The sequence below is a fragment of the Crinia signifera genome, chromosome 5 (genome assembly GCF_055691185.1).
Source record: "Crinia signifera chromosome 5, ASM5569118v1, whole genome shotgun sequence".
NCBI classification, from domain to species: Eukaryota; Metazoa; Chordata; class Amphibia; order Anura; family Myobatrachidae; genus Crinia; species Crinia signifera.
Genome location: NC_139221.1, coordinates 20,557,729 through 20,571,035, shown reverse-complemented (window position 1 = coordinate 20,571,035; position 13,307 = coordinate 20,557,729). Strand labels below are relative to the sequence as shown.

The window sequence follows — 13,307 nt, the reverse complement described above, 5'->3', positions numbered from 1 at the left end:
CTGCAGTTACCACATACTGTATGTGAGATCCCCCCAGTGCCTGCCAATGAGACACTGCCACATGAAGCCCACGCCTCTAGTGATGACTCCAGCAGTGCTGCAATTATCACGTATGTGAGATCCCCCCCAGTGCCTGCCAGTGAGACACATGAAGCCCACGCCTCTAGTGATGACTCCAGCAGTGCTGCAGTTATCACGTATGTGAGATCCCCCCCAGTGCCTGCCAGTGAGACACATGAAGCCCATGCCTCTAGTGATGACTCCAGCAGTGCATCAGTTATCACGTATGTGAGATACTCCCAGTGAGACACATGAAGCCCACGCCTCTAGCGATGACTCCAGTAGTGCTGCAGTTATCACGTATGTGAGATCCCCCCCCCAGTGCCTGCCAGTGAGACACATGAAGCCCTTGCCTCTAGCGATGACTCCAGCAGTGCTGCAGTTATCACGTATGTGAGATCCCCCCAGTGCCTGCCAGTGAGACACACGAAGCCCACGCCTCTAATGATGACTCCAGCAGTGCTGCAGTTATCACGTATGTGAGATCCCCCCAGTGCCTGCCAGTGAGACACATGAAGCCCACGCCTCTAGAGATTACTCCAGCAGTGCATCAGTAATCACGTATGTGAGATACTCCCAGTGCCTGCCAGTGAGACACATGAAGCCCTTGCCTCTAGCGATGACTCCAGCAGTGCTGCAGTTATCACGTATGTGAGATCCCCCCAGTGCCTGTCAGTGAGACACATGAAGCCCACGCCTCTAGCGATGACTCCAGCAGTACTACAGTTATCACGTATGTGAGATCCCCCCAGTGCCTGCCAGTGAGACACACGAAGCCCACGCCTCTAGAGATTACTCCAGCAGTGCTGCAGTTATCACGTATGTCAGATACACCCAGTGCCTGCCAGTGAGACACATGAAGCCCACACCTCTAGTGATGACTCCAGCAGTGCTGCAGTTATCACATATGTGAGATCCCCCCAGTGCCTACCAGGGAGACACATGAAGCCCACGCCTCTAGTGATGACTCCAGCAGTGCTGCAGTTATAACGTATGTGAGATCCCCCCCCAGTGCCTGCCAGTGAGAGGAAGCTCGCGCCTCTTGTGTTGAAGTCACCAATGCCGCTCATTTCCCTTTCCAGGAAGAAGACTCCAAAGACCAAGTGTCCTTGGCAATCGCTCATATGCAAGGCCTGAAAAGGAAAGCAGAGGCCCCTCTTGACTCATCACTGGAACCTGGGCAGGTACTGGAGAAGAATGAGGACAGCAATAAAGTGAAACTCAAAATCAGAGTAAGGAACAGTAGATTCCGACAAGGGAGTCGGCATTATAGACATGGATTAATGTGTACTGTTTTTTAGCTGCAGCCTCGGGGCAGGTAAGGTGAATAATCTGCATTTAGTGTTCCTCTGGAGTGAGCGCACCCATAACAGCCAGATCCATCAAAAAGGTTACTGAAGCAGAAGATGAGCGCATTAATTTGGGGAGACAGTGACCTGTCCACTCCTGTGATAAGTGAGGACAGGGGCAGTGACATGATTGGAGGAGGGGAATGGAGGCAGCAGGAAGCCACAGACTGAGAGTTATATAGTGAGAGGAGCAGGGACCCCAGCAGCCCAGAGTATATCAGGAGATGAGAGATGTGTCAGTGAGGACAGGGCTGCATGTGACAGGGGCAATGACATGATGTGAGGAGGGGAATGGGGGCAGCAGGACGCCACAGACTGAGAGTTATATAGTGGGAGGAGCAGGGTCCCCAGCAGCACAGAGTATATCAGGAGATGAGAGATGTGTCAGTGAGGACAGGGCTGCATGTGACAGGGGCAATGACATGATGTGAGGAGGGGAATGGGGGCAGCAGGACGCCACAGACTGAGAGTTATATAGTGGGAGGAGCAGGGACCCCAGCAGCACAGAGTATATCAGGAGATGAGTGATGTGTCAGTAAGGACAGGGATGCATGTGACAGGGGCAGTGACATGATGTGAGGAAGGGAATGAAGGCTGCAGGAAGCCACAGACTGGGAGTTATATAGTGGGAGGAGCAGGGTCCCCAGCAGCACAGAGTATATAAGGAGATGAGTGATGTGTCAGTGAGGACAGGGCTGCATGTGACAGGGACAGTGACATGATGTGAGGAGGGGAATGGAGGCAGCAGGAACCCACAGACTGAGAGTTGTGTAGTTAAAGAAGCAGTGTCCCCAGCAGCACAGTGTATATCAGCAGACTAGTGATGTGATAGTGAGGACAGGGCGGCATGTGACATGATGGAAAAGGAGGCAACAGGAAGACACAGAGAGTTACATAGTGGGAGGAGCAGGGTCCACAGCAGCACAGAGTATATCAGGAGATGAGGGATGTGTCAGTGAGGACAGGACTGCATGTGACAGGGCAGTGACATGATGTGAGGAGGGGAATGGAGGCAGCAGGAAGCCACAGACTGAGAGTTGTATAGTTATAGAAGCAGGGTCCCCAGCAGCACAGGAGACTAGTGATGTGATAGTGAGGACAGGGCTGCATGTGACATGATGGAAAAGGATGCAGCAGTAAGCCACAGAGAGTTATATAGTGGATGAAGCAGGGTTCCCACTTATACATTTTGTGTACATAAGTCATCTTCCAAATTTTCAGTCGAAAGAATAAAAAACTGAATGGTTAAATAAGAGCATTCTTTCCTGTTATATTCTCAGTTCTCAAATTCGCAGGAAGAGGAGGAAATTGACATGGACACCGTGCATGACAGCCAGGCATTCATATATCATCACTTAAGCATGCTTGACAGGCCGTCGACACCAGGTAACCCAAATTCTGAGCTTACAGATATTACTGTGTGTGTGATGGACAGATACTGTATGTACAGTACAGCAAGTACATATTCTGTTCCTTTTCTGTTACACCTATTACTGCACCGTGACCCTATTGTGATTATACCTCAATGGGCTGTAGGAATTTGTGGCTGTTTTTGCAGCGCCTGGTAATATAAATATTACCATGAATTTGCAGCATATATAATGATAGATAGATAGATAGATAGATATATATCATATATCATATATGGTATTGTGTATTGTTAAGGCGTGCTTATGGAACATCATTGGTAACATGTTTGTATGACTTCGGGATCAATCTGCAGATTTTAAACCAGCAGTTTTTTGCATGGCCGTTTTGAGTAGAGCGCAAATGGACTGTATCTATATACATACAGCAATGTATGTATCATTCAGCTTCATTTCTCTTGCAGCAACGCTGAGTGATACTGGATCATGGGATTGCAGGTTGGCTGGAGTTTGGTACTTAGACTTTTGTAGCTTCTCCCCCTGCAAGATCATCATGATACCTCAAGGAGTAGGGCCTCTCATGTAGATAGATAGTTTATTTGTCATTTTAACACCTTGAGTGTAGTGGCTGCTAGTAGCCGCTTTCAACTTGCTGAGGATGGGGGGGGGGGGGGGCACGGATGGCGGGGTTCCTTCACTGCACTCCAGTCTCTGTACAAAAAATTTTTGCTCCTCCTTTTATGTCAGTGTCCTCAAGAGTTCAGACGGCCAAGTGCCACTTCTTCCCCGGCAGGGCGTCGGCATCTTAGGGCAGGTTTTCTGGTGCCAACCAATGCTCAGAAGCCAAGGCTCTGGGGAAGACTTGCACCTCTCCACAGCTGCTCAAGGTTCAAAGAACATTGGGTGGAGTATTCTTCACATGCAGGGTACTGGGCCTCATTTCAAATGTTGAGTCATTGACCTCATGGGTCCACCACAGTGGCGGTTTTTCCCTACCAATCTTTCCCAGGATGCAGAGAAGAGGACGGTATTAGACCAGGCTATCAACCGCATCATCTCCAATTACTATGCTATAGGTTTGCTCCAACCCATTCCCAGCTCATTCAGTCCGATCTTAAAACTTGCGCCTTGGACATTGTTATGGGTCGATCATTTTCGGATAGAAATTTCTTTGAACAGTAATACACGGTATGGAAGGCAATGAATATTTGGCCTCACTGGAAGTCAAGTATCTTCACATAATTTGGGAATAGTGACGGCTCCTCAAGTTTTCATGAAGATCTGGTTGGTGTTGGAAAGCCTACTGCATCATACCCTATTTAGATGATCAGCTTCTCAGTGACAACCGCCTAGATCACATAATTATCAAGTACATCAGGATCACTGATGGATCACAAATTCGAAAAGTCACACCTAATTCCTTTTCAGGGCCTTCCTTTTCTGGGGGTGGTCTTCAACAACTCTTGCAGATGTCCAAAGCGTGGACCCTGCAGAAAGGTCAGCACCTCGTCTGCCAATCTTGTGCATGATGCTGTTGGGCACGATGGTCTCCACCTTCTACACCATGCAGTATGGAAGGTTACATTCATGGGAATTCTGTTGAGCACCGAGACCTTTTTCTGGCTCACTTGAAAGCACCGGCCACCCTGGCCAGCCAGTTCATATTCAGTCAGGCAACATCACAGTGGTGGCATAGGAAAATCGAGGAGACACTGCAAGAGCACTGCACAAATACGGAAGTGCTTGAATATTTTCCTGGTCAGAGATCTTCGTTCTAGAGTTATCCGCGGTGTTCGATAACAGAACCACGTTACTTCCAAGAAGGGGGGGTTGTATCTCAATGCAGAGGTCTTCCAGCAGATAGTTTGAAAATGGGGCCTTCTGCAGGAGTTTCTCATGGCATCTTGACTTCAAGGTTATACAGTTTTTTGTTTGTGAGATCCATGTACTCACTGGCTTTCGAAGTGGATGCCGTATTGGTTCAGTGGATTTTCATCTGGCGTATCAATTTCCCTTTACCCCAATGTTGCCTCAGAAACTCAAGCACATCACCGATTAATGGGTGACCATACTCCTTGTGGCTCTGGACTGGCCATGCAGGTTGTGGTACCTACCGACATTATGAAAATGTTGGTAGGTACCGGGTGGTATCCCTTTTGTCCAGACCTGCTGCAGCAAGGTCCTTTTCTCTACGACGACCTTCCTAAATGGGATTTAACGACCTGGCTTTTGAAACTGTTTTTAAAGGCCCAAAAAAATTATCTCAAACAGGCTCCATTTGAGTATTTTCATTCAGTGCATTTTCAACTGATTTGGAAGCTGGTCTTCCTTATGGCTATTGCCTCAGCCTGACGTATTTATGTGTTTAGGGCTTTGTCCTGCAAGCCACCTTTTTCTCACCTTCCGTCATTGTAGATCGGTTCTCTTCAAGGCTCCTAAGTCCCAGACAAAAGTTGTCCCACTTAAAACCAGGATTTTTTGATTTTTTTTTTTTTCACTGTTTTTTCTCCTTTATCGGCTTCCCGAGACCGGAATGATCTGCTAGATGTTGTCCGAGCTCGGGGGATCACCGGGACAAGACTTTTTCTATCCGCAGTACAGATTCTCTACTTGTTTACTCATGCCTAGATTACAGCAGGGTGACCTGCAGCTGACTGGTCCTCTGGCCGCATTCTCTCGCCTCCAGCAATGTCCACTTCTGGTCAGGCAGCCTGAGCGTTTCCTTCCCTGACTGTAGCTGTTGATCATCCTATGCCCATAGCCCATTGTTCCCCAGACTTGCTGCAAGAGAAAATAGAATTGTTGGTCCCTTACCGTTGAATCCTATTATCTTAAACATGCTGAGGAACACTGGAAGATTTGGTTCTTGGACGTCTTTTCCCGACTTGTTTACGGTATTTCATTGTTTTGTCACTGCTACTCCATTAGCGGACTCTATAAGGACTCACTGGCGTGATGCAGTGGCCAAGGTGGGATGGGTATTTGGGTCTCAGAATTTAAAGCTACAATAGTTTATAGTGCCAACCTGCAAATCCAGGTTCCAATGTCACCCAGCACTCTTAACGGTAAATGACATAAAATCCTATTTTCCCATCCACCCCATCAGTATGGATGCGATTTGTGATCGGGCAGACCCACTGATTCTAGCCCACACACCGTGAAATGTCCGTAGAACCGGGGCCAAGTTTACTTACTCCACACACTTAATTAAATTATATTTTCAAAGACGAAACGGCAAAAAAAAAATCTTCACATGTGTTCCTTACACAAATGTTCCACATCAGCCTTGTCCAACATCTGACATAGCAGTTCTCAGAACACCTGGTTCTAATAAAGTCGCCTTGTAATGGAAATCTAACATAGAAAGCTAGCAGCTGTTACATGGTTCAGTTGTAGAATCATTCGTAGCAGCAGAATCGGCCATGCTGGTATATCGGACTGGCCTGGTGCGTGTGTGGACGTCTTTGGCAGTTATAGGTTTGTATAGTGACTCAAAGGTTAATGAAGGGGGGTGTCCCCAAACAAATCTTTATATAGGAAATCCTTAAAACTCCTATCTCCTTGTTGTCTACTCATTTCCCTGTAGATAGTAAGCTCTTGCGAGCAGGGCCCTCTCCCCGATGTCTTCTGTACTTGAGAGATGATTTCAGGCTGGTTTGTAAAATAAAACTCTTTAATGGACAAAACCAAGCTGCACTGCAGGTGGGGCTGATGTAACATGGTGCAGAGAGAGTTACAAAGCCAGGGAAAAGTGCAGGTGAAAATGGTGAAACCTGTCTGTACCACAAAGGATCAGATGCATCGAGCTTAAAAAGTAAAAACCACCAGCCAATCAGCCCCTAACTGCCATGTTACATGCTGGGTTTGAAAAATGACAGAGGCAGATTGGCTGGTTGTTTACTCTCCACATTATCACTTTTTGAAGCTTGATACATCTGGCCCAAAGTGATCCGAATTAATGTAATGTAGGAAAACCTCTTACAAAAGTCTATAAGTGGTCACAATAAGAAGATTGGGGTACTTACATTGTGTCAAATGGCTGGTTGATGCATTTAAAAAAGGGTTAAATTGATATGATGCCAATGTTTTATCAGCCAAATAAGTGCTCCATGGGGTAAAATAGGTAGAAGTATATTTTGGTCTTTTTAAGCCACTTTCTAAAAACTTCCCCCAAAAAATAAATTACCTCCCAGTTGTAATCCAATTCCCATTGATTGTTTTGCTGATACGGTTGACGCAGAATAAAACCGCCAGAATGACGCTAACCAAGGCAAGGATCCTTTGTTTCACGTACAGTATGTCTCCCAAATGTCCCAACTTACTCAGCATGTTCCTGATTTCTGGGAAGCAATTAGGCCTTCTCTGAGGCACAGACCAATTTTCACTCTCAGAGAATGTTGAGATCCTACAGCAGGGGTGGCCAAACCTGTCCTCAAGATCTACCAGCAGTCCATGTATGTCAAGCATCCTGTGGGTCTATAGTAGGAATGAATGCAGCTTGTATGAAAATGTGACAGTTGGTAATGACTAAAGCTGTGCACCAGCTAGGTGATCTGGGGAATGTGACAGTTAGTAATGACTAAAGCTGTGCACCAGCTAGGGGTCTGGGACATGTGACAGTTAGTAATGACTATAGCTGTGCACCAGCTAGGTGATCTGGGTAATGTGACAGTCAGAAATGACTGCACCTGTGCACCAGCTAGGTGGTCTGGGTAATGTGACAGTTAGAAATGACTGCACCTGTGCACCAGCTAGGTGGTCTGGTTAATGTGACAGTTGGTAATGACTACAGCTGTGCACCAGCTAGGTGGTCTGGGAAATGTGACAGTTGGTAATGACTACACCTGTGCACCAGCTAGGTGATCTGGGACATGTAACAGTTAGTAATGACTACAGCTGTGCGCAGCTAGGTGATCTGGGAAATGTGACAGTTAGTAATGACTACAGCTGTGCACCAGCTAGGTGATCTGGGAAATGTGAGAGTTACAGTAGTAATGACTAAAGCTGTGCACCAGCTAGGTGATCTGGGAAATGTGACAGTTAGTAATGACTACAGCTATGCACCAGCTAGGTGGTCTGGGACATGTGAGAGTTAAGCTGTGCACCAGCTAGGTGATCTAGGGAATGTGACAGTTAGTAATGACTAAAGCTGTGCACCAGCTAGGTGGTCTGGGAAATGTGACAGTTGGTAATGACTACACCTGTGCACCAGCTAGGTGATCTGGGACATGTGACAGTTAGTAATGACTACAGCTGTGCACCAGGTAGGTGATCTGGGAAATGTGAGTTAGTAATGACTACACCTGTGCACCAGCTAAGTGATCTGGGAACCGTGACCGTTAGTAATGACTACAGCTGTGCACCAGCTAGGTGATCTGGGATATGTGACAGTTAGTAATGACTACACCTGTGCACCAGCTAGGTGATCTGGAAACCGTGGACCGGTGGTAGATCTCGAGGACTGGTTTGGCCACCCCTGTTCTACATTTTTTTTTTTTTCTAACAGAATCATTGTTTCCTGGTGATCCCACTCCAGACCATGCAGTATGTTTTGCTTACTGCGTCCTTGTTTCCTGGTGGTGATAGTCCCTGTGCCAGTCTAGTACACACTTTATAACGGGCAGGCGCTTTGCAGTGAATTCTGCATGAGATGATGGGGAACCAGTTTAGGCCAGCAAGGTTTCAGTAGTCCAAGTGTGAGGCACTGGGTGAATGGACCACAGCTTTTAATAATATCCCTGTTTGGGCACATTCGTTATATTCAAACAGACGGGGTTTTTTAATTTAGTCACTATTCACCTGTGCTTAAACATGGATATCCTTAAATCTGTGAACATTAGACTGCCTTGAGGACCGAGTTTGGGAACCAGTGATGTAGAGGTCTTTCCGATTAAACATGACAGGACGTTCTCCTTTTCTGTTCCGATTATTCACAGTAACCTTTCTTTACTTGTACAGGAAAGGAACAGTCTTCTGTGGAATTACATATGCTCTCCGTCCCCCAAATACCCTTGTCCTCTTTCATCAAAGAGTCCAGTTCTTCCAAGCACAGTGACCACCACCATCATCATCACCATGACCACAAGAAGAAAAAGAAGAAGCACAAACACAAGCATAAGCACAAACACAAGCACGAAAGCAAAGAAAAAGAGCGGGAACCGATGCCATTTAGCAGCCCAGCCAGCGGCCGGTCTATCCGGTCTCCCTCCCTCTCCGATTGACCAATAGCATTCACGGAACGAGCCAGAATAGTACCGCCCCAGAGGAGCAACGGAAGTGGTCTAGTTATAGTCAGGACCACGCATTGGTTCTCCCATCGCCATGGTTCACCTGTCCACAGGCAGGTCACGCGGTCTTCAATTTGATATGGGTTCTGCATCGCTCTGCCTTGGTCTCTTGGCGAAATCATCCAGTCCTAGGAATAAAACATTCTTCAGATATTGCCAGCAGAGAAAGCATCGAAGATGCCATTCCAGTGTATTTCCAAAGAACACTTGTGAATGTCGTCAATGTGAATTGGGGTCTGCTTTTATGCCCCCTTCGCATCTGAATCCGAATCGAAAAATGTTTCAGAACACCAATTATCATTCTGGTCTAAACTCTTGTTACCACTGACTTTTAGAGAACCAAGAACAAGGAGAGTTATGTGGTTTACACAAAATGGAGAACTGCGCAGTATTGTTATACCAGCCGATACCACTAAACGCCATTGACACAATCTGTGTGGCTGGAATATATGGAGAGAGGTGGTGGTACGTACCGCGTAGCCAGCAGATAGCTGTACGTATTATACTACTTCCCAACACTGTTTTCCTATGTGTTTATCGACCGGTAGCTGCGTCTTGGTTTAAATAGAAGAATTTTGTTTTCCTTTTAAATGCGTATCTGATGCAGAACGATTTTTATACAATTCTAAATTTTTATCGTAAATAAAATGGATAAATAACGTGGATTGTATTATGGTAATCATGAAGAAACATTTTACTGTCGTTTTTTTATTCATGGAAAATAATTCACTTGCAAAGCGGGATTTTGACGACATTGGGCCTGCTAGCAAAGCAAATAAGCATGCAAATGGGCAAACGTATGCTGCACTGCAGGTGAGGCAGATGTAACGTGCATAGAGTTAGATTTGGCCGGGGGGGGGTGTTCAAACTGAAATCTAAATTGGCAAAGTATTAGAAGACCGATGACAATGGTCTTCCGCCCTCTCCTGTTTTGATCCCGTTCATACAGTAACCGTGAAGTCCATAGTTCAGATCAGTCGTACAGCTGCCAGTGTTACTGTTCCGATGCCAGGGTTGGCGCACATCAGCAGCGCCTTATACTGTAATTCTAGATACTGATACCAGGAATGGTCAGATCTTGGGGGATGCCAATCCCGGTGCATTTTTTTTCAATCCCGAGAATCAGGATTGAAAAAAATGCTCCTGGGATTAAAAAACAAAACACCCCATCAAAAAGGGGGTGCTCAGACGCTGCCCAGCTTTTTGGCTGTGCAAATCCAGGCTATTGTAAGGCCAAATCCCCGTGTTCCGTCGATTCCAATCCCGGGCCACCCTAGAGTCACATCTAAGCCCAATAGTAATCAAGTTTTTGATATTTGTGTTTGAGGCACCGTGTTTATATTATTGAAAATGATTTTGTTATAGCACCAAAAAAAAAAAATTGGCTTTTTAAATGTTTTTTTTTTTTTTTGCTTTTTTTAATGTTCAAAATTAGGCCGGTGATACACAGGTGAAACGCAGAGTTCGGTCCAGTCCTGCGATTTAGTCTGTTAGTAGAACACTTTCCCTATGGACAAATCTTTACATGTTCCACAACCGATGTGACCCATTTATGTCAGCTGTGACACTTGTATACGACCGTGCGTTACATTATCAAGAGGCTAATAGGCCTGTAATAGATTTCAGCTTTTCATTTTTACATAAGTATACTATGCCATTGTCTAGCTTGTTTTATTTATTTGGCCGCACAAAGGCGTACATCCTTACCGGAGTCTTTGCAGCGTAGGATAACATTAAGTTGGATTTTTTTTATATATATATAAAAATGTACAGATTACCCATACAATAAAATGCAGATCTTACTATGTTCATTGGAAACCTGCGACTGTTATTGATGTGATTTTGGTCTTTTTTAACAAATTTGTCTGTAACTGTACAATTCTAAATCACACGGAAATTCGAACAATTGCTGCAGTGTTTTCAGGAGAGGTCCGGCCTCAGTCACACAGTTTCCTCCGCAGCAACGGCTCCTGTTACAGGTGGTCTTTGGCTGCAGTTATACCCCCCGTGTATGCTACATTCAAATGAAGGAATTATTGATCCAACTGGACTGCACCAATCGTCCCTGAAATTCACTCTGGCTGCAGGGGCGAGGGGGTCTGCTGTACAAACTTGCATCTGGATTTCAAAGTGTCTTCTACAGTCGAGCTCTGAGAACAAGGGGTCTCTCCCTCCAATAAGGGCCACCGCTTTCTCTAACTTGTCACACAGCAATTCCAACTTCATCTATTTTTATATTTGTCACCAATTTGATTATCATTGTATTGTCTACACGACGGCTATCAGAATTGCGAATTAAACCACGTTTATGTTACTTTTGTAGTTTTACTGAGATTATTTCTTCTGTATAAAATCTTTTTACAAATGTCTAAATTTATTCCATCACCAGTTGTGTCCATTAAAAAAAAAATCTCATGGACAATGCACTCCGTTAGCATCATCAACTGCAAATACTAGGTGTACTCCGCTAGACGTGCACCGACCTGTAGAAGTTAGAAGTCCCACGAAATCGGCCACACCGAAGGTGGCCCCCACTATAAAATACCAGTTTCCAAAAGATTTTTTATTTCTCGTTCTGCCTGTGGGGGACCATGGAGACTATAGGTATAGCAGCTGTCCTCAGGATCAAGTACTTGTACAAACCATCTTAATAACAACTGTTCTCTACCAGGGACTGTGGGGTAAATGTACAAAGATGCCTACCTTGGCCAGTGCCCACCTTTTATTAAATTCTATCTCACCCTCCATTGTTGTTGTTTAGTGTTTTTTTAATCCATTTATTTTATTATTTGTTCCATTTGCTCACCTTCCCCTTTCTCCTATTCCGCACCTCTCTTGGTTAGTTTTTATACCGAGGTCCTTTAGTGGCTGATAGGGTTTGAAGGGGGAGGGACTTGTGATGCCTGCTGTACCCCATAAGTCTTCTATGTCCCCCATGGGAACTGAGAAAAGGCTTAATGCCAAGTATAAAAACCTCATCTATATTTTCTGATGTTGTATTAAGGGGATTTGAGTCATTGTGTCGACCCACTGAAGGTCACAATGGCTAAGGTCGACAATGGGAAGGTTGACATAATTTTTTAATGTTTCTTTGACCCAAAAAATTGATATGGACACAGTCTAACTTGGCACACTACTTTATTCTCCCACCATGCCGTAGAGCAGGGGTGGGGAACCTCAGGCCCAGGAGACTGGCAGTCCTATTCAGCGCAGCCGCCGGAGTGTGGGATGGCTGCAGCAGGACAGTTTGTAAGAGAAATCTTTGCATATGGCCCCCGAAGGATTTTTTTCCCCATACAAACGGCCCTTGGCACAAAAAAGGTAACCCACCCCTGCCGTAGAGCATAAAATACCGACTGCACATGTCGGCAAAAAAAATGTGAAAAACTCACATTTTGACTGACGACCTAATTCTCATACTGACCTTCCAACCCTGTCACCCTTAACCATGCCAACCCATTCCATGTATCGTCCTTAAGTGGTTGACCCAATGGATGTCGAACTAATGACCGTAATAAGGCACAATAATCTGAGAATTGTCCCTAAAGTTTAATTGCACAATGGCAATTCTTTCTCCAACTTAAACGTTCCAGCTCCCGCAGGCGGAGTAATTAGGACAAGACTTAGCATGACAAATCCCAATTATTTCAGCTGAAATGAAAGTTCGGAAGCACGTGTAAGTGGTTGAGGATTATATGTACTCTGTCGCCAGCGAGACAGATAAACAGTTACAGAATAAGATGTACAAACATTAGGATGATCTAATAAATTGGCCTTTACCCCCAAAAGATAAGATGTCATTTGTTTATTTACAGGTTCTTCTATAGCGCAGCAAATTCCGTTGCGCTTTACAAATAGAAAACAGTGAAAAATCAAACTGGGTGGTAACAAACCGACAACCGTCAGTGGTACTAAATAGAGTATAAGGGGCAGATGTATTCAGCCTGGAGAAGTGAAAAAAGCGGAAGGTGATAATGCGACTCCCAACTGTCATTTCCCAAACCCAGTCTGTAACTTGACATTTAGGTGCCAACTGGCTGCTACGTCATCACTGACTACTTTTATAATTTCTCCAGACTTAATACATCTGCCCCTAGGAAAGATTAGCTGATGCATTATGATCTGTGCGGTTAAACCCTATTACACAGTACTTCGCAACAAGACCCTTTCCGATATAATCCTCATGCCCGCTTAAATAATGCTACGGCCCAAGTTACACAAGCCACCTTATAGTTTGTTTGTAA

At 45.3% G+C, this 13,307-nt stretch overlaps 1 protein-coding gene across 2 annotated transcripts in view; it reads left to right on the top strand.

Moving 5' to 3' along the window:
• Positions 1-11,377, top strand: part of TAF2 (TATA-box binding protein associated factor 2) — a 90,406-nt gene extending 79,029 nt beyond the window's left edge. The window contains exons 24-26 of one of the 2 annotated variants that reach the window (XM_083186742.1): positions 1,143-1,244; positions 2,690-2,795; positions 8,735-11,377. In XM_083186742.1, coding sequence (XP_083042868.1) covers positions 1,143-1,244; positions 2,690-2,795; positions 8,735-8,997 — 471 coding nt within the window. In that variant the 3' untranslated portion in view covers positions 8,998-11,377. Of the gene's footprint in view, positions 1-1,142; positions 1,293-2,689; positions 2,796-8,734 lie in introns of both variants that reach the window. The other variant, XM_083186741.1, reaches the window with a different exon arrangement.
• Positions 11,378-13,307: the final 1,930 nt, after the last annotated feature.